Source organism: Adiantum capillus-veneris, chromosome 10 (genome assembly GCF_014529385.1).
Source record: "Adiantum capillus-veneris isolate H3 chromosome 10, ASM1452938v2, whole genome shotgun sequence".
Classification (NCBI taxonomy): Eukaryota; Viridiplantae; Streptophyta; class Polypodiopsida; order Polypodiales; family Pteridaceae; genus Adiantum; species Adiantum capillus-veneris.
The window spans coordinates 118,823,738-118,851,243 of record NC_140940.1 but is presented as its reverse complement, the minus strand read 5'-3'; the positions used below and the strand labels follow the sequence as shown (position 1 = coordinate 118,851,243).

Here is a 27,506-nt window from a genome sequence, read left to right as displayed (position 1 = left end):
AACTCCGATTTGGGTGATCTATAACCTCAATCGAAGAGCACGAAGTCCTCTACGCATTGATGTAAAGACAGAAATTTTCAGAGTTATGGAAGGCGTTTTTGTAGCAGCATTTCCGAAGTGAACAGGTTCAACAAAATTGATTCTCATCTCCTATTTTACATACAATGTCTTCCGGCACTCGCAAGGGTTCTTCTTCTTCAACAAGGTCCACAACCATTGTGGAAAATGATCCAAAATCTCCTAAGTGTGGAGATAGCAACACAACCACCCAACCAACGACATCGGAAACCATGATCATGGCGCACTTGGTATCATTGCAAGAGACCGTAAACAAACAAGGCGAAGACTTACGAGCACTTGCAATGGAGAATGGCACACTAAGGGTACTTGTGGTTGAGAATGAGAATCTCAAGAGGACACTTGAGATGTAAACAACACGTTTGATGCAACTTGAAGAGGAAGTCAAGGAATGTAAACGCTCTCTTGTGGACTTGAATGCTTTGAAGGAGCGGATGAGCAAAGTAGAGCATGACCATGTATTGAAAGAGGAGAAATTTGACACTATGAGCCGGGATGTATGCGACATGAAAAATGTATGCACAAACAAGTCTTGGGCTGATGTATGTGGTAGCAATGTGGTTTCTAATTCCTCACTCATGCAAGCTATGGTTCAAACAAAGAATGTTGAGAATGTGGATGTGGAGGAGTTGAAGGAACGGGAGCGACGTTCCAAGAACATTGTTATTCGTGGAATTCCCGAAGAGAAGTTAGAGACACCTCCTTCTCTTGCCATTGTTATTGAAGATTTCTTCAAAACCCACTTTGGCATGTCCGGAGTTATGGTCTATGGAGCACATAGAGTGGGGAAGCAAGGAGCTCCTCGCTCGGGAGAACGGCCAATTGTATGCACCATGCCGGATGAGACCAAGCGAAAGATTATCCTTGATAATAGTTAGATCTATTTGAGGGATACAAAATGTTTTGTATGTGAAGATCACACTATTAAGCAACAAAATATGCGTCGCAAGGCATATGAGGAAAAGAATAATAAAACAAGGAGATCTCTCATGAAGAAAATGTGCCCAAGGAGGAGGCAAGTCTCTCAAGCAAATAGGGATGTGTGACCTATGAGATTGAGTTACAATTGAAAATATGCTTTTGGAATTGTAATGGATACCCATGGAATGCGGGGGTTGGCATTGATGAACTAACAAGCAAAGCCGATGTTGTACTTCTTGTTGAAACTTGGGAGCATGATACACAAAGGATTAACGGCTTGGAGGATTACAATGTACATTCATTGATGTGGTCAAAGAATCTCAAGCAACGAAGAGGACAAGGAGGGTTAGCATGTATGGTTAAGAAAAGATTGGAAGATTTTGTATCAATTGTGAAAGATGACAAGTACAAACGTTATGTATGGCTGAAAATTATGACACCAAAAAGAGCACCCATTTTTGTAGCTGGTTGCTACGTTCCTCATCATGATTCTCCCTTTTATGCTTGCATGGATAGAGATCAACCATTTTTTGATTTGGAAGAGGACATTGCTTATTTCAAAGGTGAAGGTGATGTTATTGTATTTGGGGATATGAATGCTCGCACAAAAACATTGCAACATGATACTCAACAATTTGATATGCCATACATTTCAAGGGAGTTGGAGGAAGTTCACTTGTATGATCGTACTTCAATGGATGAGAAAGAGCCGGATTACTATGGAAAGTTACTTTTACACATGTGTAATAGCACGGGTATGCTCATTGCCAATGGTGTATCTTTGTGGAGTGGAACCAATGGATTTACATGTAGGAGACATAATGGGGATAGTGTGATTGACTATATGCTACTCTCTGAAGCCATCATGTATCGCATAAAGAGTTTTATGTTTGGTCAATGGACCCCGGAATCCGACCATCGCACCTTATGTATTGACCTTTCATGTGGAGAAACAACTAAGCATGATAATCTCAGCCAAAGGAAAGAGAAGTTATCACTATGTATGGATTTCAAACGGGCACCAATGTACATTGAAATGGTTGAGCAAAAATTATGGATGACAAAGCTTCAATGTGATGCACCATTGAAAACTAAATGGGAAGCTTTCAAGAAAGCTATTTGTTCTTGTGCGGAAGAATGCTTTGCCATAAAGCATCTCCATGGTATCAACAAAGATACATACAAGGAATTGATTCAAAAGAAGAGAAGAAGATGGGAAGTAAAGCAACAAGAATTTCAAGTCCAAGAAAAGGCACATGCATGTGGAAGATTTTGGAGAAACTTGAGAGGCAAGCGGGTTGAGAATTTTGGTAACTTGAGTCTAGTGGATATGTACACACATTGTAGGCAATTATATGAGCAAGCAAATACTGAAAAAATGCCATTTTATGGTTCACTCCCATGTATGCCGTCTTTTTTTACTATTGAGGATGTATGCGGTGGGCTTGAAAAGTTGGCCACTCGCAAAGCGGGAGATCTTCAAGGTATCAAGCCGGAGATGATCAAAAGGACGGGAGATTTTACCCATGAGTGGATGTGTGATATGTTCAACCTTGCACTTCAACATGGTATGCCTTATGATTGGAGTACTAATTGGGTTAAGCCTTTGCATAAAGGAGGGGATGTAAAGAATGTAAGCAACTACCGGACTATAATGATTGGGTCTCTTATGGCAAAGTTGTTTGGGTGCATAATAGAGATGAAATTGAGTGATTAGGCTGAAGAGAATGACAGGCGTGCAAAGGGACAAGCGGGTTTTCGTCGATGCCATAGCACCATTGATCATCTTGTCACTCTTCATGTTCTCATGGAGGAAAGTCGGTTGAAAGGCAAGCGATTGTATTGTTGTTTTGTGGACTTTAAGAAAGCCTTTGATATGATTCCACGTAACAATTTGTGGAGAAGGATGGAAGAACTCCAAATGCCAAGTGAGTTTATGTTTGCGGTTTCTCGAATCTATGAGAAGGTGATTTGTCAATTGCGCATGGGAAGAGAAATTTCAGAAATTTTTGTAAGCACTATTGGGGTTAAACAAGGATGTCCATTGTCACCAACTCTCTTTGGTCTATGCATCGATCAATTGGAACAAATGGTACTTGACTTTATGCAAGAAGAAGGCATTGAAGAGGTCACTATTTGCAATGCGGTAATCATGCTTTTGTTGTATGCGGATGATGTAGTGCTTCTAGCACACACTTTAGAAGATGCACAAAAGCTTATGGTTGTCCTTGAGAACTTTTGCTTGCATAGTGGGCTGATTGTAAATGAATCCAAAACAAAGGTTATGCTTGTGAAAACCAACCATAAGGAGAAGCCATGCATTGTGTACAACAACGAGACACTTGAAGTTGTTGAGAGCTTTAAGTACCTTGGCCTTGAGGTTCCATCCAATCACAAGTGGCATGAATGTGCTATGCGTCGTTTGGAAGCGGGAAAGAGAGCATATTATGCATTTGAGAACATGTGTAATGCGGGAAACATCAAGTGTTGGGTTCTCAAGAAGTATCTTTTTGATGCATTGGTGACACCGGTTCTTCTTTATGGAGTTGAAGTGTGGGACGGGAGCATCTCAAAGTCTACTTGGAAAGAGTTTGAGAATGTCCAAAAGAGTTTTCTTACAAACTTTCTCCAAGTTAAGACACAAACACCATATATGCTCCTACTTCTTGAGTCAGGATCTCTTCCAATTGAGGTTATGGGCATGGAAAGGGTTGTGGAGTACATGATAAAGATGCGTCAAAACCCCTCACATCGACTTCCTACAATTGCATGGGAAGCAAGCAAAAAAGTTCAAAAGACGCATAAAAGCAAGATCTTGAGCACGGGATGGATGCAAGACATAAAGAAGTGGTTTGGGAGATGGGATGCATTACACTTGCTACATGATGCTTCAATTGACTCTCAAGTGAATGAAGCTTTTCTACAACGCCAATGTATTACAGCTTGGGAGAAATCCGGTGGGTCACGCTTCATACATTACACCACCTATATTGCCCCCAACTACAAAACCATGTTCTTCGCTGAGAGAGGAAACCGTACTCACACTTACATGCTTGAGACTATTTCCTTGTCCGCGATACGCACTATCGCAGCAATTCGGCTTAGCTCCCATTTCCTTCGATGCGAGATAGGGCGTTGTGGCAATGGAGAAGAGTCAAATCGATTGTGCACATTATGCTCACTGCAAGTTCGAGAGTCTGAGTACCACACACTACTAGAGTGCTCAGCTTTTGATCACATCCGAACTTGCTTCTCTCACATTTTCAGCCATAACTTAGACCTACACGCTTTCCTCTCCCAGCCAAAGTGTGGGCTCTCCATTGCGACTCTCATCACTACAATTTTGGAGCATCGAGAGTCACTCATCAGCCATACACATACTACATCACATGTAACTTTGGTCCCATAGGTCATATTTGACCTCCGAGGACGATAATAAAATCTATCTCTCTCTCTCTCTCTCTCTCTCTCTCTCTCTCTCTCTCTCTCTCTCTCTCTCTCTCTCTCTCTCTATACACACAGGTGTCCTCCCTTCAGTCAGTGCGTCTATGCAGGTCTCCCACCCCTCATAGGATATGGAAAAATATCTGCTCTCTCTCTCTCTCTCTCTCTCTCTCTCTCTCTCTCTCTCTATTTGATTGGCTGCCTGGTGTCGAGCCGTGGATTTGGTCACACAAACTAAAATGTCAAAATCAATATATCAAAAGACTTGCACAGTACATACCGAGGCCCTACATAAAAGACAAATAAGCAATGCATTTTTGCTCCTCAATGAGACACAATCCGATAAAAATAAAGCAACATATTGGTGGTCGTTTTGAGTTCCAACATGATGTTGTAGCATGGTGGTACATTACAAGGCATTCAATTGCACACTGCTCCCCCTCGTTAGAAATTGCCCCACTCTCCTGCAAGACTTAGAGACATCGAGAGAGAGAGAGAGAGAGAGAGAGAGAGAGAGAGAGAGAGAGAGAGAGAGAGAGAGAGAGCGAGGCTCTCTTGGCAAAACTCCACTTGTAGGTTGCAAGCCTGCCCCTTGGGCCCTTGCCCTCCTGTCCCACCGCTTGCCCCACACTTGTCCACCTCAATTTGCCAACTCACGCAAGGTACGTTCGTTTGACGTTGCCACCTATTCAGAAGCTGCTGCATAGAAAAAAGACAATGTTTTGGCCCCTGCCCCATCGCAGGACACGTCCCCCTCTCCTTTGTCGCCATTCTCTCCACCTCGGCATCTACACTTATCCCATGCACTTTTCATTTCCTTTGAAGGAAAGCATCTGACGAGATTCCAATAGATTCTTTCAATTGCTTCCGCTTGCTCAACTTTGACAAGGGAAAGTCGTAGACACGTTGTGAATCGAACTCATGTCCATAGACATCGATTCGTGTCGCTCTGCCAAACCACCCCTTCACAATTGTCAAAGTTCCCAGAATACCCTGGTTATGAGATTAAATATCTCCAAAGATAAAATAAATTGTAGCTATCAATACAAGATGCTAAAACTATAATTTGAGTTGGATGCAAGCTTTGGAAACGAATTGCTTCGTCATTTTTAGACATAACGTTATTAATTTGTGACAAATCTTTTTTTCTTCTAAATCGAAAGGATCTTCGTTGATTCCCCTTTATGAGACACTTTGGCAAACTATTCATGATATTTTGTGTCATGCTTTGGGTTCTGCATATAAAAGAGGCACTCCAATTAGAATACAAGCTTCTTACACCCCCACTTTTTGTGTGTGTGTGTGTGTGAGGGAGAGAGAGAGAGAGAGTAGAATTGTCAAATCAAGGTCACATCCATCTAGTCCCCCCCCCCCCCCCCCCCCCCAACTAAAGAACATTGTTAATGAAGGACCCGTCATGGGATAGACAGCAGAGATGACACGTGCGCATCTCGAGGGCGATCGACAGCAATGCTCGACCGACGATTCGAACCCACAACCTGGGCCATGGCAGTTAGATGAGCTAACCATGCAGGCGCATGTATTTCGTTGTTATCAAGGTGCAAAATAAACCTTATATGGTAAACTCACGTAGGCAAAAGTAAACTCGGACACGTCCGTTTAAAATCGGACGGCCGAGCTTACCTCTGCTTTTGTGCGCACACTCCCTTGCCATGGATCCCATGACGGGGTCTTCATTGAATATCCCGTGTTACTTAGTCCTGAGCCCCCCCCCGGCCTTCTTCCTTCCCCCGACTTAGCATTACTCTAAGCTCACCATAGACTGTTTTATCGATCATCCTCCTCCATAGGATTACAAACTTGTTGTAAGTTAGCATTAAAAATCAAGTAATTTACTCATTCTATATATTGATGTTTTGGCTAGACGTTTTGCGTCCTGTTGGGGAGTCTTTCCGAAGAGGTAAAACCTTTTTTATTGAAACTTTGCATTTTGGAATGAAACGTTCAGAGGTTGGAACTTTTTGCAATGACACTGCTAAGGATTTGACATTGGAGATAAATGTCATGCCACACCGCCTAATTTGGGCTCTAGATCTTGTTTGGGGGACCACATGCTAGGCCCGGTTTAGACTGGATGGGTGGAAGAAAGGGAGCTTTCCATCACTTCTAGGCGGAACACAGGGGAGCGCAACTCTTCCGCCGTCCTGCTATTCACACAATGCGGTAGCTATTTGGCTCCCTTTGCTTGCATGGCAATGTGCCATAGGTTGGAGAAGACCCTTATTAGGGTGGAAGTGCTCTGGGGGGGGGGGGGGGTTTCGAAAGAGAAACATAGTAGGGTGGAAGAGAAAAAGGACTTTCTTCCTGAATAGGGCAAGAAAAAGAGCGATTTCTGATTGGCTCACGCAAAAGGATAGGACTTTCATTGTGCACAGTGAACCCCACCTTAGATAGTGATGAGCGATGGATATCTTCCTGCAATAGTTATCCCCTCTCGAAGAAAGCAACACCCATAGGCAAGTTGTGCGTGTCCAAAACTCACCACCGTGTGGAAGCCCTCTTATAATGAATAATCTTTTTTCATTATTCTCTTTCAATTTAAATTTACCAACGTGTTACGTCATGCCTCACGTGAGACGGCGAGAGTTTCAATCATTCTGTTTTTTTACCCACGTTGATCATTGATAGTATATTTACAAAGAGAGAGAGAGAGAGACAGCTCTCGCTCTCCCTCCAGCATGCATCTTCAAGATGTATCAAGTGACCAGACGCACCACGACACTCCAGCAGAGTACCCAATTTCAATTCCACCTCTTCCACCCCTTCGGCTTAGCCTCCATGGCTTATATAGCTCACACTTCACGACCTCCCTCTTCTTGAATTGAGTTGAAGCAGCAGTTGATTAAGCTGTAGCAGTCTAAATTAAGCAGCAATTGCTCCCATGGCCTGGATTCTCTCAAGCTCATGTTCTGGCCCTTGGGACACCCTCTCCTCCTCCACCAACCTTTCCCTGTTTTCCCAGGCCCAAGAATGGATTGCTTACATCCTCTTTTCCGCATGCTCCCAACACTCCATGATTGCTGTCATCAACCTCGCCTTCGTCCTTACTTCTGCTGCGCTCAACCTCGGGTTTGCTCACGCAATTAGGAGCCCCTCTTATTCCAGGACCAAAGCAGGTGCGAGCTTCATCTGCACTATCCTCTTTACTTGCACTCTTGGCGTTGCCTCTACCGGAGTCACAGCGTTCGAAATCTGGGAGGGATTTGCACAAGGATGGAATCAGAATTTGATTCGTGAAACCGTCTTCGTCGCTGTTGAAGCATCTGCATGGATCACATCAAGCGTCATCCTTTTCAGTGAGAGAAGGTCGCGTGCCTCGGTACACCCGATGCCTCTGCGAGTATGGTGGGTTTCAATGTTCGTGCTATCAGTGCTTCATCTCTTGGGCTCCATTTTCAGGTTATTGGCTGCAGGTGGCTTCTCATATGGCGTTCTACTCGAGGTCTTTGATGTCTATGCGCTTGTAAAACTTCCAGTTGCTTTTTTCCTACTGGTGAGAGCTTTGCAAGGGGAGATAAGCCTACAGATGAATTTGTACGATGTTAAGCTAGATGAGCCACTAATCAGTAATGGGTTGGAAGAGCAATCAGGGAAAAGCATTCATGCGAATGCATATGCCAATGCGGGTTTCTTCAGTAGAATCACATTTTCTTGGTTAAATCCTCTGCTTTTTGCTGGGTCAAAGCAATCTTTAGAGATAGATGATGTGCCCATGTTGGCGTCCTGTGATAAAGCAGAATATACATATGCTAAGCTGCAGGAAAATTGGCTGAAAATGCCAGGCCAGCGCCGTTCAATGACAGTGACACTAATTAAAACCTTCAAGGGTCCTCTGCTTCTGACAGGTTTTCTTCAGCTGATTCGAACCCTAGTTCTTTATGTGGGACCTATGCTAATAAGCAGCTTCACTACTTTTGCCAGCGGGGAGCGAGTTTCGCAATATGATGGTTATTCTCTGGTATTTCTTTTGCTTGCGGCGAAATTGGTCGAGGTTTTTACTTACCATCACTTCAATTTTCAAAGCTATAAGCTTGGAAACAACATGAGAACCGCAGTCATTACGACACTATACAGAAAAGGTTTGCGGCTTTCAAGCTCTTCGAGACAAAAGCATGGAATTGGCCAGATTACAAATTACATGGTGGTGGATGCGCAGCAGATATCCGATTCATGTTTACAATTGCACCAATTTTGGTGTATACCACTGCAAGTGACCCTTGCAATGCTGCTTCTATGGAGAGACATTGGCATTGCCTCTCTTGCTGGCATAGCTGTCATGATCCTCGTAGCTCTCCGCACCGTGTTTAATGGAAGAGCCCAGAGAACACACATGAGCAAGGTGATGAAGATGAGGGATGTAAGAATGAAGTCCATCACTGAGGTCCTTGCTTATATGAAAGTGATCAAATTAGAGGCATGGGAGGACAAATTTCTAGAGCAGGTCGAAAACTATCGACAGATAGAGCTTAATGCACTCACAAAATTTGTGACTTTGGCTGCAGAGAACATGTTTGCCTTGTGGAATACCATTTCTTTGGTCTCAGCTTTTACGTTTGTGACTGCCGTCTTACTGGATGCAGGATTAACCACAGCAAAAGTATTCACAGCAACTTCTATTTTTCGAATAGTTCAAGAGCCCATTAGAAATTTCCCGCAAGCAGTTAATTCTATATCACAATTAATGGTTTCGTTGGATCGATTGAACACATTCATGTTAAGTATTGAGCTTGATAGAGGAGCTATTATTAAAAGTTTGGAAGTTAACGATCATCCCATAGTAGTGGAGAAGGGATACTTTGAGTGGGATGATGCCCAGGAAATGCCAACTCTCAGGGACATAAACCTCAACATTGGGCAGGGTTCACTTGTCACAATTGTCGGGACAGTTGGCTCTGGCAAGTCATCTCTACTCGCAGCCTTACTTGGCGAGATGGTGAAAGTCTCCGGAATGGTAAGCTCTCTTGCCTTGGTAAAGTGTTCTGCTTAATTGACTACAATTCTTCATATTTTTTTCGTGTTTGAGTGGAATAAAGTAATGTGAGACACATTTCATAGACCTCATATCCATTAGTAGTTAGGGGAGAGATCAACATACTGGCTAAAAGATTGGCACTAATACTGACCAGTTGTGTAGACTTTTACGCGGGATGACTCTATGGGACGTGAACATCAGAAGCATATTGACCAGTTGTTTAGACTTTTACGCGGGATCATGACACTATGGAATGAAAACATCAGAAGCACTTAGCAGTCAACTGTTGAGAGATGAGTTAAAGGATAGGACGGGGAGAGCAACATACTGACTAAAAGAATGGCAGTAACATTGACCAATTGTGTAGACCTGCATGGGATGACGCTATGGGGCAAAAACTTTAAAATCGTTTAGAAGTCAGCTGTTAAGAAATAAGTTAAAGATTAGGACGGATTTCAAATATTTTCTATTCTTATGTCTTAAATCTTTGCTGTTGTTATTTGCAACCTGTAATCCAATCTCTCTAACCAGACCAAATCTTTCTAACCTTCTGAAGATATGTGTAGAACCTTTGGGGGCTATGCAACTTGCACAATTAATAATCCTGAGTTAAATACATAGATTTAGAGGGAGAGAAAAAGATAAGAGAAATAGAAAGGGGCTATATGTTTCAATTTTCAATTATAAATAACACCAGTCTCCTTCTCTTGGGTGAATGGCAGGCTAAGATTGCAGGAAGTGTCGCATATGTTTCTCAAACAGCATGGATTCAGAATGCCACTATTATGGATAACATTTTGTTTGGAGCACCCTTGGACCCTACTCGATATCAAAGGGTATTACAGGCATGTGGGTTAGAACTCGATCTTGCCTCCATGGATTTTGGGGATCGTACCGAAATTGGAGAGAAGGGGATTAACTTAAGTGGTGGACAAAAGCAGCGGATTCAGCTTGCCCGAGCTATTTATCAGGATTGTGATGTTTATCTCCTTGATGATGTTTTCAGTGCTGTGGATGCACACACAGGGTCTCACTTATTCAAGGTACCTTGAGAGAGAGAGAGAGAGAGAGAGAGAGAGAGAGAGAGAGAGAGAGATGATGAAGATGATGTTGTATTTACGTCCTCGGGGGGCCAAAATGACCCATGGCACCACAAAAGGTCTACAAGATGCTCCCCTCATGTGAGGGGGGGTAGTGGGCTAGTAGCTTTCTTGTGTGTGAGGTTGTGTGATGATCCAATATTTTGGCAAAGTAGATGCCTAAAGCTACCGGGGAGGGGTGTATCCGAGAGAGAAGCTCCTCAAAGGTGACATTCCCTTGAAAGAGCTGTGGAAAGTCAACACGGATGTGTGCGTATGCTGGGCACTGAACGGTGACATGAGCCTCGCTTTCCACTTTGTTCAACATGCATTGTGGGCATGTCCTCCTATTTTCCTTAATATTCAGCCACCCTCCCGTTTCAATCTTGAGCATGTGTGATCGCGTCCGCATCAAAGTAATGGCTCGTCTTGCCCGGTGGGACATGGGTGTCGTTATATGCATCTGAGTGTCTCCAGTCTTGTAGGTCTCCCGATATTGTGTATTGATGTGCTTGCCTTAGTACTCAAATTTGGACCTGTGTACTACTGTCTTCCATCTGGTGTGTAGGGCTTCAAGTATGCTTATGTCAAAATTCAGCCCATGTTCATGTTCGGTGTGTTCCTCTACATGCATGTCCACATGGTCTCCCACATTCCATCTAGAGAACCATTTTCGTATGTCTTCTACAAGACTAGATGTGAGAAACTTACTCTTGTAATTCTTTTGCAGCTTACATCCGGTTTGCCATGCCTTGTGGGGTAGACGGCTCTCTGGCATCACCTTAACTTTCATGAGGTATCTGTGTACTCTCTATAAGGCTTGCATTTCCAAAGCTCTCTTGCATGTCTCCAAAAGCATTACTGAGTATGGGGTGGTAGTTTTGATCCCTAGGTGTCTACATAGGAATATCTTCTGTATCTTTTCAATGTCGTTCCAAGTGCTAGCGGGGATACTCCCTCCCCATGCCTCTACACCGTAAAGTATTGTTTGGACCACACATGCATCAAATGCCATAGACTTAATTTCCCATCGCTTTGTGACACTCTGCTTGCACATGTTCTCAAATTCATAGTACTTTGCATGTCCTGCATCAATTCTGTTTTGCACACAACTCCCCCATGCATGGTTTGAGGGAACATAGATGCCCAAGTACTTGAAACTCTCAACCGCTTGGAGTGTTTGCCCGTCATACGTGATGATGGGCTGATTCTCATTTCTACATGTGTGGACTGACATAATCTTTGTTTTGGCTACATTGCAAAATGCATGTACTGCATCCAGAAGTTTCTGTAGAATGAGGGCATTGTAGGCAAGGAGAACTACATCATCGGCATATATGAGGAGAAGAAGCGTGAAAGTGTCAATACTAGGGTGATCTCCCCCCTCTCTCATAGCCTCGTTGATGAAGTCATCAAGCTCGTCTATGCATAGTCCAAAAAGCGTAGGTGACAAAGGGCATCCTTGTTTAACTCCCATGGTGCTCCTGAATTCTTGTAAGAAACCTGTTTTTGTCTTGAGTTTGCGTCTGACCTCTTGGTACAGGCGCCCTACGGCTGTCCTGATATGCATAGGAACTCCTAGAGTTTCCATACGTGACCATAGACCTTGACGAGGTAATGTGTCAAACGCTTTCTTGAAGTCCACAAAACAACAATACAGAGTTTTGCCTTTTAGCCTGGCTTCTTCCATCAAGACCCGGAGTGTCATCAGGTGGTCTACCGTGCTATGACGCGCTCTAAATCCTGCTTGTCCAATGGCGCGTTTCCTGTCATTTTCAGCCCATGTGCTAAGATCTTTCTCGATAATGCTTCCAAAAAGTTTTGCCATACATGAGCTCACCATGATGGTGCGATAATTAGTAAGCAAATTGCGGTCACCTCCTTTAAAGAGCGTTTTCACCCAGTTCTCTTGCCAGTCTTGAGGTAGGTATTGGTTGATTGCTTGATTCATCATATGGTGTATCCATTTCTTAGCCTCAGAGAGAGAGAGAGAGAGAGAGAGAGAGAGAGAGAGAGGTGATAAAAATGAAATGAATGTTATATTAAACGTCTTCAAAAGGCCAAAATGACCTGTGAGACCAAACTGATACAATCTTTGTGGATCTAATCCAATGTCTGGGTACAAATATAAAGTGAAGTAAAGCGAAAGACTAAAGACTAAAACCAAAAAACTAAAATCATCATCATCATCATCATCGTACATGCCCAAGGATGCCCGGCATTGGGCGTTGTCCGAGAAATTGTTGCACCGGTTGCTAAAGAGCGTCAATGTCCGCCTCTGTAAATAGTCGTATTGGGCGTCTCCCATATTGTGCTATAATAACCCCGATCCTCTGGTGAAGCCTCCGTCAATATCGAGGTCGCCCTTGTAGACGTGGGTGCCTAGCTCTCCCGAGCTCAGTGGCTCTGTCCACTAATATACCTTTGGTATAAGTGGGCTCTGAAGTCTGGTGTGCATGTTTATCTGGCTGCTGAGTCCTTGCTCTAAAGAAGTCAGTGATCTCCCTCTGTAAATGTCTCCCACTGCCTGGTCTCCTCAAGACTCTCCTTGTGCCTGCGCAGCGCTAGCAAAAACAACATGAGGCATCTCTGATCCTGATATCTCATGACTCTAGCCAACGGTCCAAAGCCCGCTCTGAACAGACAGTGAAAGCTGCCTCGTATGTCATAGTATACCGGACAATGACAAATGTGATGTAGCTCTGTCTCTGGCTCTATATGACACAATTGGCATATCCTTGCTTCTGTTGGTACTCTCCTAAATCTGCCAGTCTCAATCTCTAGCTGATGCGATGATGTGCCCATCTGACCAATAGCACATCGTATCTCGTAGGTTAAATGTGTGTCCATATAGGCTGGTCTAATCACATATCCATCTTGTGTTAGTTGGAGAAGATGCTCTCTATAGAAAGCCATCTTCGTACCCAGCTCTTGTGTCGGCTGTATCCATCTGCTTCTGGTATCTAGTTGAATCAAATCCTGACATGTATGTCTAGTGCTCTCTGTCCGTGTGAGAGAAAGGGAGGGTGCATCCGAGGAGTACTGGAATGGAGGCAATCTATCCAAAATGAAGCCATGTGATTGAACCATGATGTCATCTGCCCATGCCAGCATGCTGTGTCCCCTTGTGCGCTAGCTGTTGGGATGACTCAAGGCTAGCCGAGCAAGTCTGTCTCTGGGGAGGTCCCATAATTATGCATGAAGGAAACTGATCTAGTAAGGGCCTCAACTACGAGGGGGGGGGGAGGGGGGGGGGGGGGGGGGGGGGTGTGTGGCTAGCTCGGCTCGAATAATCTGATGTGGTGGCACCGAGGCCTTAGCCCAAATCAGTCAGGAGATCATAGAGAATAGAGGCCTCTCCATAGATATCCATCCATCACTGCTACCAGACCTTCCATCGTGGTCCACCGAGGGTCCCCAAATCTGAACCCCATAAAGCATAGCCGAAGCCGCTAGAGTGTCAAAAAGCCATAGCTTTGTTCGAGGTTCTTGAAATTGGACCTGCGAACACATCTTTTCCAATCTTCCCAATGCTGCATAAGCTCTTGTCAATTTAGCCTCTGTTGCTCTCCTCAATGAAAACACCAGTCCACTAAAGACTACCCCAAGATGTTTTATTTGAAGCGTAATTTCCAGTCACAGCCTTATTGGTGAAGTTCCTTGTTGTCGTAAGATTTAACAGTGTAAAGATCGGGTGAAAACTAGCGTCCTATGGGCCGGTTTCAGTCCCATAAGTTGTCGGGGTCAGGATTTTAATCCTAACCCTACTTTAATACTTAGGCCATTTGGCGAGACTTTGTAAGTTGGTAAGAACTTCGTCTTCTTCTGCTTCTACTAGGGTTTAGGCCCCTTGGCCAGGATCTCCAGGTTGGCTAGAGTTAGGCTTGGGGAGCCCTAACCCTCTAGGTCTTCAGTGGCTTGACACATTAGTAGTTTGTGACATCTCGCCTTCTTGAAAGAAGAGTAATTATCTGCGAGTATATCTGCAAAACAACTCAAGTTAGCTAAAAAATAACCGAGGGTCATTCCAAGGGTCATTCAGTTTTCCATATAGGAGTTCTTGATATTCCGGTGTAGCAAAATTAGCCATCACACCCAGACTGCGCTGATCTGTAGTGAGTGTCTCGATGCACTAAAGCTACATACCTAGGCAATCTTATCCAAGTAGAATTATTCAGTTGTTGGCACATTACAACGCGACACAAATGCTCACATATGCATGTTACAAGTCACAACAAAGAGTGCCGCTGAGCACTCCTCCTAGACAGATGGTCTTAGGCTTGAAGCTACTCAACGACTACCTCCTCACTCCCCTCGCAAATAACCTAAAAAGGCCCGGGCAATGAGCTTAGGGGATTGATACAACCAAACGCTCCCCAAACCACAATTTGTATTGCTTGGAGGTTCCCAACATACAACCAAACGTTTCCGAGACACCCAGTCTGCGTCGTTAAGAGGTTTCCAGCATACAACTAAATGCTCCTCAAACACCTGGTATGCGTCGTTCAGAGGTTTCCAGCATACAACTAAACGCTCTTCAGACACACCCAAACTGCGTCGTTCAAAGGTTTCCAACAAACATGAATACTCCTCCCAGGAAAGCCTGAGACGAAGATATTCAGACATTAAGGCTCCAAAACAAGTTCAAAATAGATTAATTCCACTTCAAACAATTTTCCGAACAGTATTTTCAAACAGTTTCTCAACAAGCAAAGTTCAAAAAGTGTCTAAATCCAACGTAAAAGCATTCTCCGTTATCTTGGTCAATCGAACTTGAAAAGACAATTGGCTTTCCATCCCGAGACTTGCACCAAAGCTAGGTTAGGCTCCTTCCATAAGGTTGTAGCTGACCGCATCATGGTCCATAAGCTCTTGGATAGCCGAAATTGGCTTGGGCGAACAGTCTTCCTGTAGCGGTGATGGCAGTCCAAGAACATAGCAATCACAATGGGCCTCCAAGGTTATTAGTTCAAGGAGGGACATCTGATGATAGATGTCTAGAAATTTCAAGTTGTCATCTGTTAGGGTTTGGCGGGGCAAGCATTTCAGGATACCCCACTCTGCTAGAAGCTGCACATGTTAAATGTCGTGTAACTTCGGGCCAAAAAAAAAGAAAATTCTTGAAAGCTTGTCAAGTCCTTGGAGTGTGTGGCTTGGTAGGTATAGACATCAACCACTGCATAGCATTATCTCTGAGAAATCCCGCAGCTTGAGAGATCTTTGATTCTTTTGAATAGTTCCCCATGGCATAGTTGTTGTCAAACTGCTGCAAGAACTATAAAGTTTTCCTGGTATCTCACTCTTTTGTAAAGGAAAAAAAAAGATCTTTGAAATCTCGAAGCGCCATCTTACTATGTCTGCCCTTGTAATGATCGGTATGCTTTCAGAAAAGCACATGATATCACAACTCAGTGACTTGGCAGCCCGTGTACACACACCCCTTCCCCTTTGGCATGGACAGTCCCGGGGAAGACAGGCTGAAATGATGACGTGGCACTGTCATACGGTCAGCACCGCCGGAGAATGCGCCACGATTCACGAAAGGATGTATGGACAGCCACGTGGCAGGCAGCGTACGGAAAAAAAAGTAGCAGCGGCAGCTTTTTGACTTGCTTTATTCTACGCAATGCAAGGCTGAAATTTACGCAAATTATGGGCAGCTTTTGGGAACAAGTTGCTTTATTTTGAATTGCTTTTGATTTACAGCTTTTGGGGCTCTTCTTTTGGCATCCCTTGTAACTCTTTATAAGTGTGTTTTGGGCTCCCACTTCTCAGAGCATCTGGACGCAGAGTCTGAGAGTGAGACCCAACCACTCCTGTGTACTTTTGCTACAGATTAATACAAAAAGAAATACCGAAAGGGGCGCCAGTCTTTGGGGCCAATATCTCTAGGCATGGAACTCCGCCGGGCCATGTCGAATCAATTGTGGATTGTGAACTGTTTGAAGTGAATTCCTGTCGTGTCGCGGTAGAATCTTGACTTGGAGAGTCCAAGTCTGTTACAGTGGTATCAGAGTGCGGCCGATTTCTCTTCTACTTGGAAATCCGATCCCTTTTACGCGGCACTTATGGATTCAGACAGAGATCGGTCGACTTCCTCTGCATCCGGAGATGCGGGGAGAGATCACGAAGAAGATTCACGCAAGGAGTACGGCCCCCCTCGGCCTACTCAGGTGGAGATTGAATAGATGGAGCATCGACAATTGATTGACAATGCAGCAAAGATGATGCTAAATTTTGCGAAGGACCCAAAATCTGCAAAATTTATGACCCAGACCTCCTTCGACGAGGTGCACGCACAATGGCGTCAAACCACAGAAACACCCCTCAAACCGGCACTCAAGTAACCTCCTACTGCAAGGATGTTTACCGAGCAAGAATTAGAAGAGGTGGTTGATGCACGGATTTCTCAGCTTTTTGACGTGCAGAACAAAACTGAAAAGCACGACAAAAAGCAGAAGAAAGAAACTGACTTCCTGGGCTATTTGGGTCGTCAATCTGCTTTTGACTTGGCGAGAAAGCAGAAAAAGCATGTCAGAGTTGAAGGAGTATCCAGTTCTTCCTCTTCTGACAATTCTTCTAGCTCTTCTGACTCGAGCGAAGAAGACAGAAAAGGAAAAAAGCGAAGCAAAAAGCAAAGCTTCGAAAAGGGCAAGAAAAAGGCTAAGAAGTCTAAATCTCGCCCCAGTTTCGGACAGTTTTACAGAGGACTCGTCTTCGGATAGTTCAGACTACAATGACAACAGATTTTATGCAAGGAAGAAGAATTTTTACAAAGCCAATTAGTATGACTTTCTGGAAGATAAAAGCAAGAAAGTCCGAGAGTTTAAAAAAGGTGGACAGTCAATTAAATTTGACACGTTTTCTTGATTTCGAGATGCCTCGAAGGCTTTGGCCTTCATACAGCAGTTTGACATAGCTTTCTCTGGAGGGCGTTACTCAGAGCACTCCAAGATTCGGAGGGCTACCTCTTACTTTAGGGGAAATGCTCAAACTTGGTGGTCCACGCTTCTATCGAACAAGAAAGTGCCAGTTAAATGGCTGAAATTTAAAAGGCTTTTTATTTCTTCCTGGTTGACTCGGGAGTACGAACGTGACCTATAAACTGCTCGGAACCATATTTAGATGACCGAGAGACATTTATTGGACGCATATTGCGAGAGACTCTGGAGCTCTTTTCTACCAGCCTCTTCATTTAAGAAGATCTCGTTGAACAGATCGAGCGGTTTACCTTGGGACTTCCTACAAAGATCCGAGATCACTGCTTAGAGCAAAAGTCAGCGCAACCGGGTTTTGCCATTCACTCAGGCAGTTTGATCTACCCCACCGAACTATTGTACTTGATGCGAAACTTAAGGGCGAGTCTGTCCCTATTGTATCGGCTTCGGCTGTTTCAAAATTACTGAAATAAGTTTGTTTGTTTACTCGATCTTTTTGAAAGAGTTGAATGATGAGAATAGGACAATTATGTTTGAACTTGATAAAGAACGCCAAGATTTTCTCCACACTCATGCCGATTGCTTTTCAGAAGGCCTGCCAGGCAAGTTACCACCCGCTCGTCTTGAGGATCATACCATTGATCTGATACCTAGAAGCACACCACCGAACCCGCCACCTTACAGTGTGAGCCAAGCCCAGAACGAAGAAATTGTGAACCAAGTGAAAGACCTCTTGGAAAAGGGTCTTGTTTAGCCTAGTACTTCACCGTAGTGCTCTCCAATGTTGTTGGTTTTGAAGAAAGACGGATCTTGGAGAATGTGCATCGATTATAGTCCCTGCACATGGACAATCTGGAAGTGAAACTGTGATAAGATGTTCGCCCACCGCATCTGCTTTTCCGATAGCTGCTTCTGTGACAAGAAGTAGCGTAAACTTTGATGGTTTGTAAAGACAGTAAAATCAGCTCCGAGTAGATAATGTCGCCACTGAGTAAGAGCATGGATAACCGCCAAAAGCTCTTTCTCATAAATTTGTGCTGTCAATTCCGACCTTGAGAACAATCGGCTTTTGTAGGCAATGACATGGCCTTCTTGCATTAAGACCGCACCTAGACTACGACCACAAGCATCACAATATACTTCAAATGACTTCTGCAAGTTCGGCAAAGTCAAAACTGGTCATGTAGTCTGTCACAAAAATACGGAAGCGTAAACTGACGTTTAATTGTACTTCAAATACTCAAGAGAATTAGAGGAAGAGAGAAAACTTGACACTCCATTGGGGACCAGAAGATGGGCTGGTCCCCCCCCATAAAGAGAATATCTTTATTACTAAGGGAGAATCTTTACAAGCACAGGAACGGGGCATACGCCCGTCCTCTATTCTTTCTTCTGTTCTGTTCTGACTACTGACTGAGAAAGTGTTTCCACTTTCTTTCTGCTTAGGGGATTTCCCCTCTTCTGCGAGATTGGTTGGAAGCTCTCGAAAAGAGAGTCTATCTTCCAAAACAACTCGTCGGAAGCTCTCACAGAGGAGAGTCCATCTTCCGTTATGTGTTGCCTTCATGCTCATTCATTCATGCATCGAACACAAAAGAGAAACAAGCAAAATGCACACGCACATGCTTGCTGTAATTTTCTGCACATAACCTGAAATTCTTACCTGTGCACACTGCACACCCCTACGCCGAACCAGAGGTCTTCTTCGTGATGGAATCGCGCCAAACTTGATGTAGACTTAGGATAAGGAGAGAGAAGAGAATTCTATGGCTGATCTGCTGAAAACAGCCCTAATCGAGGTGATTAGGGGCTGAAAACAGAGAATTACAGCAGCCGCACTCTGCTAAGAGAGCGTCTACGGCAGCTTATCGCGATGAAACTTCACCAGAAGGTGTCTATGACTGTGAGATCCCTTGTTCTTGACAATGGGAGCACAAGGCTACCACATATGTCGCAAGGGGCTGCTCTCAAGCTTCAATGGAGGGCTCCACCGCGTAGAGCACGCTCACATTAGGGGGGGTAGGTGCACTGCCAGCCCTGAAAATGGGGGAGGGGGGGCTCCTAAATAGCCATCAGGGAGAGGGGGCGCTAGGAAGAGAGAGATGGTGAGAGTGAGAGTGAGAGAGAGTTAGTTTGCATTGGTAAGTGTGCCACTTGGCACACTTACTTTAAAAACTTAAAAACCATTCAACTTTTGACTTTAAAAACTTCTAGCTCATTAATTAAAAATGTGCAACTAACTAACAAATGCTACCAATGATTCTTTTATGAGAACACCAAAGGTCTGCCGGCGCAATGCCGCACTGGCACTGCACCGCCTTTACCTGTTCACACTTGTCCGGCTGCCTGCCCGGGCACGGACCGTTAAATTTAATTTAACGAAACTTACCCTAAGGCTTTATTAGCTTTATTAGCCTTAGGGTCACTGTTCTAAGGACCCCATCTCATTCATGTGCTTGTACTGACGCGCGTATTTTTCCTGAGCCTAAAATCTGAGGTTACTGTTTACCCCTTTCTGAAGACCCGATTTCCCAATCACTAGGGCTTCAAGGTAATTTCTGCTAAGGTCCCTCTGAGGTGTTGTGGCCCGCATTTAGGCTCACCTGAGGCCTTAGAACTGCTAGGTCTATTCTGGTGTACACACAACTAATTAGATGATTCTATTCTCGTAAATAAATTAATTATTTACAAAGTCTGACTTAGTTACATCCCTCTTGGTTCTAAACAGTTGACCTCAACTGTAGAGCGTCAACATAACTGTGCAAGATGTCAGGGTAGTCCTTAAGATCGGACTCAGTCATCCACTTTGCATCTAAAGGAGTGTAATTCTTGAACTTGACTAAATACTTTCGATGTAGACTCCCCGACTTGAGTTGTCTCTCCGAGTGGTGTATTATCTGTTCAGGTTGAAGGATTTCCTCAGTCTCTTCGACTTCTGGAGGATCTTCTTGTACGGGCGCCACTGAAGGAGGTCCAACATATGGTCGGAGGAGACTGACATGAAAAGCATTGTGGATGCGCCAGTCAGAAGGCAAATCCAGTCTGAGAGTCACATCATTGACTTTATTTTGAAAGGGCTGTAAAATCTATGGGAAAGTTTGACAACTTTCCCTTTGCCGACCCGCTTTTTCAATCTAGCTTTCTCAAACCGAAGCAGGACATATTGTCCTTTTTCAAGATTGAGATTCCTTCTGTGCTTGTCTGCTTTTCTCTTCTGTTGCTCTTGAGTACGAAGAATCGCTTGCTTTACTTGTTGATGGGCAATATCAATATTGCGCACAAATTCATCTGCGGCGAAGATGTTTTCTTTGGTCACCATAATAGGAAGTAAGAGTGGCTTCCCATAAATAATTTCGAAAGGGGCTTTACCAGTTGAGGAATGTATGGTATTATTATACGCAAACTCAACTATTGGTAAGTACTGTTCCCATTCGGATTGTCGTTCCGAAACATAGCACTTGAGGAGATCTAAGACAGTGGCATTAGCGATTTCGCTTTGACCATCTGTTTGAGGATGATAAGCTGATGAAAAATCAAGCTTAGTTCCCAAGTTTTCGAACAATGCCTGCCAAAATAGACTAGTCATGCGGGGATCTCTGTCGCTCACAATAGTCTTTGGCAATCCATGGTGTTTAAAAATATGAGCTAGAAATATTCTAGCCATGTGATCAGCTTTGATCGTCTTCTTTACTGGAAGAAAATGGGCTTGCTTACTGAATCTGTCTACTATAGTCCAGATTGCATCATTTCCATTCTTGGATCGAGGAAGATCCATAATAAAATCCATGGCAATACTTTCCCATGGCGTGTTAGGCACAGGGAGCGGCTGAAGTTTGCCATAAACTTTATGTCTGTCATATTTTACCTTTTGGCAGACTAAACACTCACGTACATGTTTTTCAATGTCCGCACGGAGTGTTGGCCAAAAGAAATACCTTTCGAGGGCACTAGTGGTGGAAGCAATTCCCCGATGCCCGGCATAAGGAGAATTATGTGCTTCATCCATCACCTTTTGTCGTAAGGGCTGAGCTATGCATATTGCTTGTTGATGATAGAGTGTATTATCCCTGATAGAATAAGGTGGCTTTGGGTGACCAGCTTGAAGATCTGCCCAAATTGTGGCGAAGTCTGGATCTTGAGGATACATCTCGCTGAGAGATTCTAGTTCCTCATGATAAATTGTTGTTAGTGCATTGATCTTTGGACGCCTGGAGAGAGCATCTGCAACTGCATTCTTTGTTCCAGAAGTGTGTAAAATCTGAAAATGAAACATTGAAAGAAAGTTGGCCCATCTCATCTGCTTTTCTGATAACTTTCTCTGTGTGAGAAAGTAGCGAAGACTTTGATGATCTGTCTTGATAATAAAATCAGCTCCTAATAGATAGTGTTTCCAAATGGAAAGAGCATGAATTACTGCCATTAGCTCTTTTTCGTATATGGAGGCATGTAACTTTGCATCTTTAAGGCACCGACTTTCATAGTCTATCGCGTGACCCTCTTGGTTCAAAACTGCTCCTACACAATCTCCAGATGCATCGCAGTATACCTCGAAAGGTTTGCGAAGATCAGGGACGGTGAGAACAGGTCCGTGACTGAGTAGGTACTTAAGCTTTTCGAAAGCTTGTTTTTGTCCAGACCCCCAATGGAATGGAATCCGCTTCTTTGTCAGGTCATGGAGGGGACCTGCTATCGCGGCAAAAGCTCGAATGAAACGCAGATAATAAGAACAGAGGCCAAGGAAACTTCGTACATCATGTACTGTAGTTGGCGTAGGCCATTCTACAACTGCTTGAATCTTATCAGGGTCCATTCTCACCTGGTTGTGAGATACTATATGGCCCAAATAGTGGATTTCTTTTAGAAAGAACTCACTCTTCTTAGCATTCACAAATAATTCGTGTTTGCGTAATTCTTCAAACACTAAGGCCAAATGCTTATAGTGTTCGTCTTCTGTCTTTGAGAAGATTAAGACGTCATCAAAGAAAACGCCTGTAAAGCTTCTGTATGAGTGGAAGATTCTATCCATCATTTTGTTGAATGTAGCTGGTGCATTAGTGAGCCCAAAAGGCATCACTAGAAATTCATACAACCCGAAGGTTGTTCTAAATGAAGTCTTATGCACATCCTGAGGAGCTATGCGGATTTGATGATAACCGCTCTTCAAGTCTATACGACTAAAGACACTGGCTCCTTGTAACTTATCAAGAATGTCGTCAATCCGAGGGATTGGAAATCGATTCTTGATTGTGATCTTGTTTAGAGATCTATAGTCTATGCACATGCGGAATCTGCCATCCTTTTTCTGTACTAGCAAGACAGGTGAACAATATGGAGAAGTACTAGGCCTTATTAAGCCCTTCTCCAAAAGTTCGTTAACCTGCTTGAGAATTTCCTCTTGCTGCATTAGACTAACTCGATAAGGGGGCTGATTTGGAGGAGAACTTCTTGGGATCAAATCAATTGTATGATCCTCAGGTCGCGAAGGTGGGAGTTCATTTGGAAGTTCATCTGCAAAACAATCTTTATATCTTTCTATTAACTTAAGTCTTTTTTGCTCTAAAGAGGAAGAAAGTTGTGAAACAAACACATCTCTCTCTCTTGCAAAAATCAAGTACGCTGAAACACACTTTTTCATTTCTTTCTTGATGGCAATGTGATTGGCGATAGGAATACGCCAATCACCTGCATCTGCAAGTACAAGATACTCTTTTCCTTTATGAGCAAAAGATAAGGTTTTCTGAACATAGTCAGGAATGGGATGCATCTTGTAGTGCCAAGGCATTCCCAAGATAACATCGCATCCTTCAAGTGAAGCTAGTAAGAAAGACTCTTGATCCTTGTAGTCGTCGACCTTTAGATTCAACTTCCCTATGATTGGAGTAGAGTTTGAGTTCTGCCCTTTGAAAGCAGATTGCGCTTGAATAGAGACTCCAAAACGATTGGGCTGCAAGTTCAGGTCGTCAGCTAGCTTGGTAGAGATGAAGTTGTCTGTACTACCAGGGTCAAACAAAATAAGAGCCCGCTGGTTGTTGATACTACCCCATGCTTTGAGAAGAGCTCTTTCTTTTCCATCCTTGGTTGTATTTCCCTGTACATCTGGGACTGCATTGGAAGAGGGTGGTTGTGGAGGTTTGGTTGGACAGTCACCCTTCATATGACCAACTTGTCCGCACTTGAAGCATCTTCCTTCACTAATGTAGGTTCGCAACTCAGCAGGAGAGAGATATCTCGCTTTCTTGGGCTGATTTGGCTTTGCTTCTGCTTCGGAGGCGGTTCTTTTCTTCTTTTGAGAAGAAGTAGAAGAGGTAGGCTGCTCATGGAGAGCCTTCTGCTTGGCATGGTAAGTGCTTTGCTCCATCTTCCTGGGAGTACCCTTGTCATGTATTCCATCAGCTATGCGGGCTGATTCCATAAGTATCTGCAAGTTACCTCGAGGGTAAAGCTTCATAGCCTTTTGCAAGGCTTCATGCAAACCTGCTTCAAACTTGCGCATCTTCTCCAAATCGTCAATCTTCTTGACAGGAGTGACTTTCAAGAGAACGTCCCAAAACCTATCCACATAGCATGGAACAGTTTCGTTCTCTGACTGTGAAAGTCGATTCCATTCTTTCTTTACCTCTTCCTCATAGTCTGGAGGAAGGAACTGTGCGTAGAACTCCTTCTTGAAGGCAGTCCAATCTTGGGGTTTGCGATCTTCCAGGATAAGGGTTAACCACCAATTGCTGGCGGTGCCTTTCAGGTACAAACTGACATGGCAAAGCTTGGATCTTTCCTTGAAATTCCCTTCTGCAAATGCAACTTCAAATTGGCGGATGAAAGCCAAAGCTTTGTCATTATCACGCCGTCCATTGTAGGTGTCGAATTTCACATCTTTATCTCCCGACTTGAATGTTTTCTGCCTATGGTGTTTCTTCTTATGGTGCTCCTTCTTTCTATGCTTAACTCCTTGTGGACAGGAGTCCTTTCCCTTGAATGCACTTCTTGCTGCGACGGATCGTCGAGAAACATGTCTTCCGGAGCAACTATGTCATCCAGATCCTTCATGAAAGAGAACTGAGGGGAATCAGGGGGATCCTGCTCTTGAACTTTTGGATTAAACCGCACATGACGTTCTGGAGGTTTCTTCTGCCTCTCGTGCATGCGGGAGGTTCCAATCAAAGGATCTTTCCTTGGTTGTGGCGCCTTTGGGTTCTGCGGGATTTCTCCCGACCCCATCGGCATTTTCTCCTTCCCTTTTTCAAGAGTATGGAGAATATTTTGGACTTCTGGATGGGAGAGAGCTTTCTGCAACTCTTCCACCTGCTGTTGAAGGAGAGAGAACTCTATCTCGCGTCCTCCCATTTCTGCAGTCTGCCAAGAGTCGTCAATCCCTTCAGGAAGAGAGAGAGGACCTTGCTCTGATACCACTATCACAAAAATACGGAAGCGTAAACTGACGTTTAATTGTACTTCAAATACTCAAGAGAATTAGAGGAAGAGAGAAAACTTGACACTCCATTGGGGACCAGAAGATGGGCGGGTCTCCCCCCCCATAAAGAGAATATCTTTATTACTAAGGGAGAATCTTTACAAGCACAGGAACGGGGCATACGCCCATCCTCTATTCTTTCTTCTGTTCTGTTCTGACTACTGACTGAGAAAGTGTTTCCACTTTCTTTCTGCTTAGGGGATTTCCCCTCTTCTGCGAGATTGGTTGGAAGCTCTCGAAAAGAGAGTCTATCTTCCAAAACAGCTCATCGGAAGCTCTCACAGAGGAGAGTCCATCTTCCGTTATGTGTTGCCTTCATGCTCATTCATTCATGCATCGAACACAAAAGAGAAACAAGCAAAATGCACACGCACATGCTTGCTGTAATTTTCTGCACATAACCTGAAATTCTTACCTGTGCACACTGCACACCCCTACGCCGAAACAGAGGTCTTCTTCGTGATGGAATCGTGCCAAACTTGATGTAGACTTAGGATAAGGAGAGAGAAGAGAATTTCTATGGCTGATCTGCTGAAAACAGCCCTAATCGAGGTGATTAGGGGCTGAAAACAGAGAATTACAGCAGCCGCACTCTGCTAAGAGAGCGTCTACGGCAATTTCTCGCGATGAAACTTCACCAGAAGGTGTCTATGACTGTAAGATCCCTTGTTCTTGACAATGGGAGCACAAGGCTACCACATATGTCGCAAGGGGCTGCTCTCAAGCTTCAATGGAGGGCTCCACCGCGTAGAGCACGCTCACATTAGGGGGGGTAGGTGCACTGCCAGCCCTGAAAATGGGGGAGGGGGGGCTCCTAAATAGCCATCAGGGAGAGGGGGCGCTAGGAAGAGAGAGAGAGTGAGAGTGAGAGTGAGAGTGAGAGAGAGTTAATTTGCATTGGTAAGTGTGCCACTTGGCACACCTACTTTAAAAACTTAAAAACCATTCAACTTTTGACTTTAAAAACTTCTAGCTCATTAATTAAAAATGTGCAACTAACTAACAAATGCTACCAATGATTCTTTTATGAGAACACCAAAGGTCTGCCGGCGCAATGCCGCACTGGCACTGCACCGCCTTTACCTGTTCACACTTGTCCGGCCGCCTGCCCGGGCACGGACCGTTAAATTTAATTTAACGAAACTTACCCTAAGGCTTTATTAGCTTTATTAGCCTTAGGGTCACTGTTCTAAGGACCCCATCTCATTCATGTGCTTGTACTGACGCGCGTATTTTTCCTGAGCCTAAAATCTGAGGCTACTGCTTACCCCTTTCTGAAGACCCGATTTCCCAATCACTAGGGCTTCAAGGTAATTTCTGCTAAGGTCCCTCTGAGGTGTTGTGGCCCGCATTTAGGCTCACCTGAGGCCTTAGAACTGCTAGGTCTATTCTGGTGTACACACAACTAATTAGATGATTCTATTCTCGTAAATAAATTAATTATTTACAAAGTCTGACTTAGTTACATTAGTCAATTTCTCTTTCAGTGTCTGAAAGGCAGTCACCTCTGTGGGTCCCCACGAGAAAGGGACTCCTTTCTGTGTCAAGATATGCAAAGGGAAAGCAACCTCTGCAAACTTTCTAATGAACCACCTGTAGTACAAACACAAGCCCAAGAAGCTTCTAACTTCATGTACATTCTTCAAATCCGGCCAATCACGGATAGTCTCTATCTTGGCCGAGTCCATCTGCACTCCCGCTGCTGACACAATGTGTCCCAAAAAGTGTATCTCTAGTAGGAAAAATTTACTTTTCTTCGCATTAATCACCAACTTGTGATCTCGTAATGCCTGAAAGACCTGTAGCAGATGTTCTCTATGTTCTGCCTCATACTTGGAGAAAACAATGATGTCGTCAAAGAAAGTGTCAACAAATAGTCTATACTCTCGAAAAATCATGTCCATGATTTGGTTAAATGTCGCAGGAGCATTGGTTAGGCCAAAAGGCATCACCAAATGGCAAAAACTCAAATAACCCAAAAGTTGTCCGAAAAGCTGACTTGTAGACATCTCTCGTTTGCGATCCGGATCTAATGATATCCGCTCTTCAAGTTTATCCTGCTAAAACACGAGGATGTCTGTAGTCGATCAAGAATATCATCGATCCTAGGAATCGGAAATTTGTTCTTGATGGTGATTTTGTTGAGAGGGCAGATGCTTTGTCTCGGTTCTGGCTATTTCCACGATATATCATAGGAGCTTCGAGGATATGGTCGATGAGTATGCCACAGATACAGATTTTGCAGATATTTTCACTCGGATACGGAATGGGGAGATAATAGTGGGATATTCCATTCGGGATGGCTACTTGATGAGGAAAACCATGTTGTGCGTTACACAGCCGTTGAGGGAAAAGGTTATGACCGAATGCCACTGTCCACCTTTTACGGGTCACCGTGGCATTGCTACCATCTTGAAAGGTGTGGAGAGATACTTCTTTTGGCCGAGACTCAAGAAGGACGTGGACGATTTTGTACGCAGTTGCTTAGTATGCTAGAAGGTCAAGTTTGATAGGCATAAAGCACAGGGATTGTTACAGCCTTTGCCCATACCCACCCGCCCCTGGGAAAGTATTGCAATGGATTT

At 44.0% G+C, this 27,506-nt stretch overlaps 1 protein-coding gene across 2 annotated transcripts in view; it reads left to right on the top strand.

The window, feature by feature from the left end:
* Positions 1 to 7,130: 7,130 nt before the first annotated feature.
* Positions 7,131 to 27,506, top strand: part of LOC147449529 (ABC transporter C family member 4-like) — a 55,585-nt gene continuing 35,209 nt past the window's right edge. Inside the window, exons 1-2 of one of the 2 annotated variants that reach the window (XM_086521967.1) lie at positions 7,131 to 9,415; positions 10,159 to 10,479. In XM_086521967.1, coding sequence (XP_086378093.1) covers positions 7,346 to 9,415; positions 10,159 to 10,479 — 2,391 coding nt within the window. In that variant the 5' untranslated portion in view covers positions 7,131 to 7,345. The remainder of the gene's footprint in view (positions 9,416 to 10,158; positions 10,480 to 27,506) is intronic. The other variant, XM_086521966.1, reaches the window with a different exon arrangement.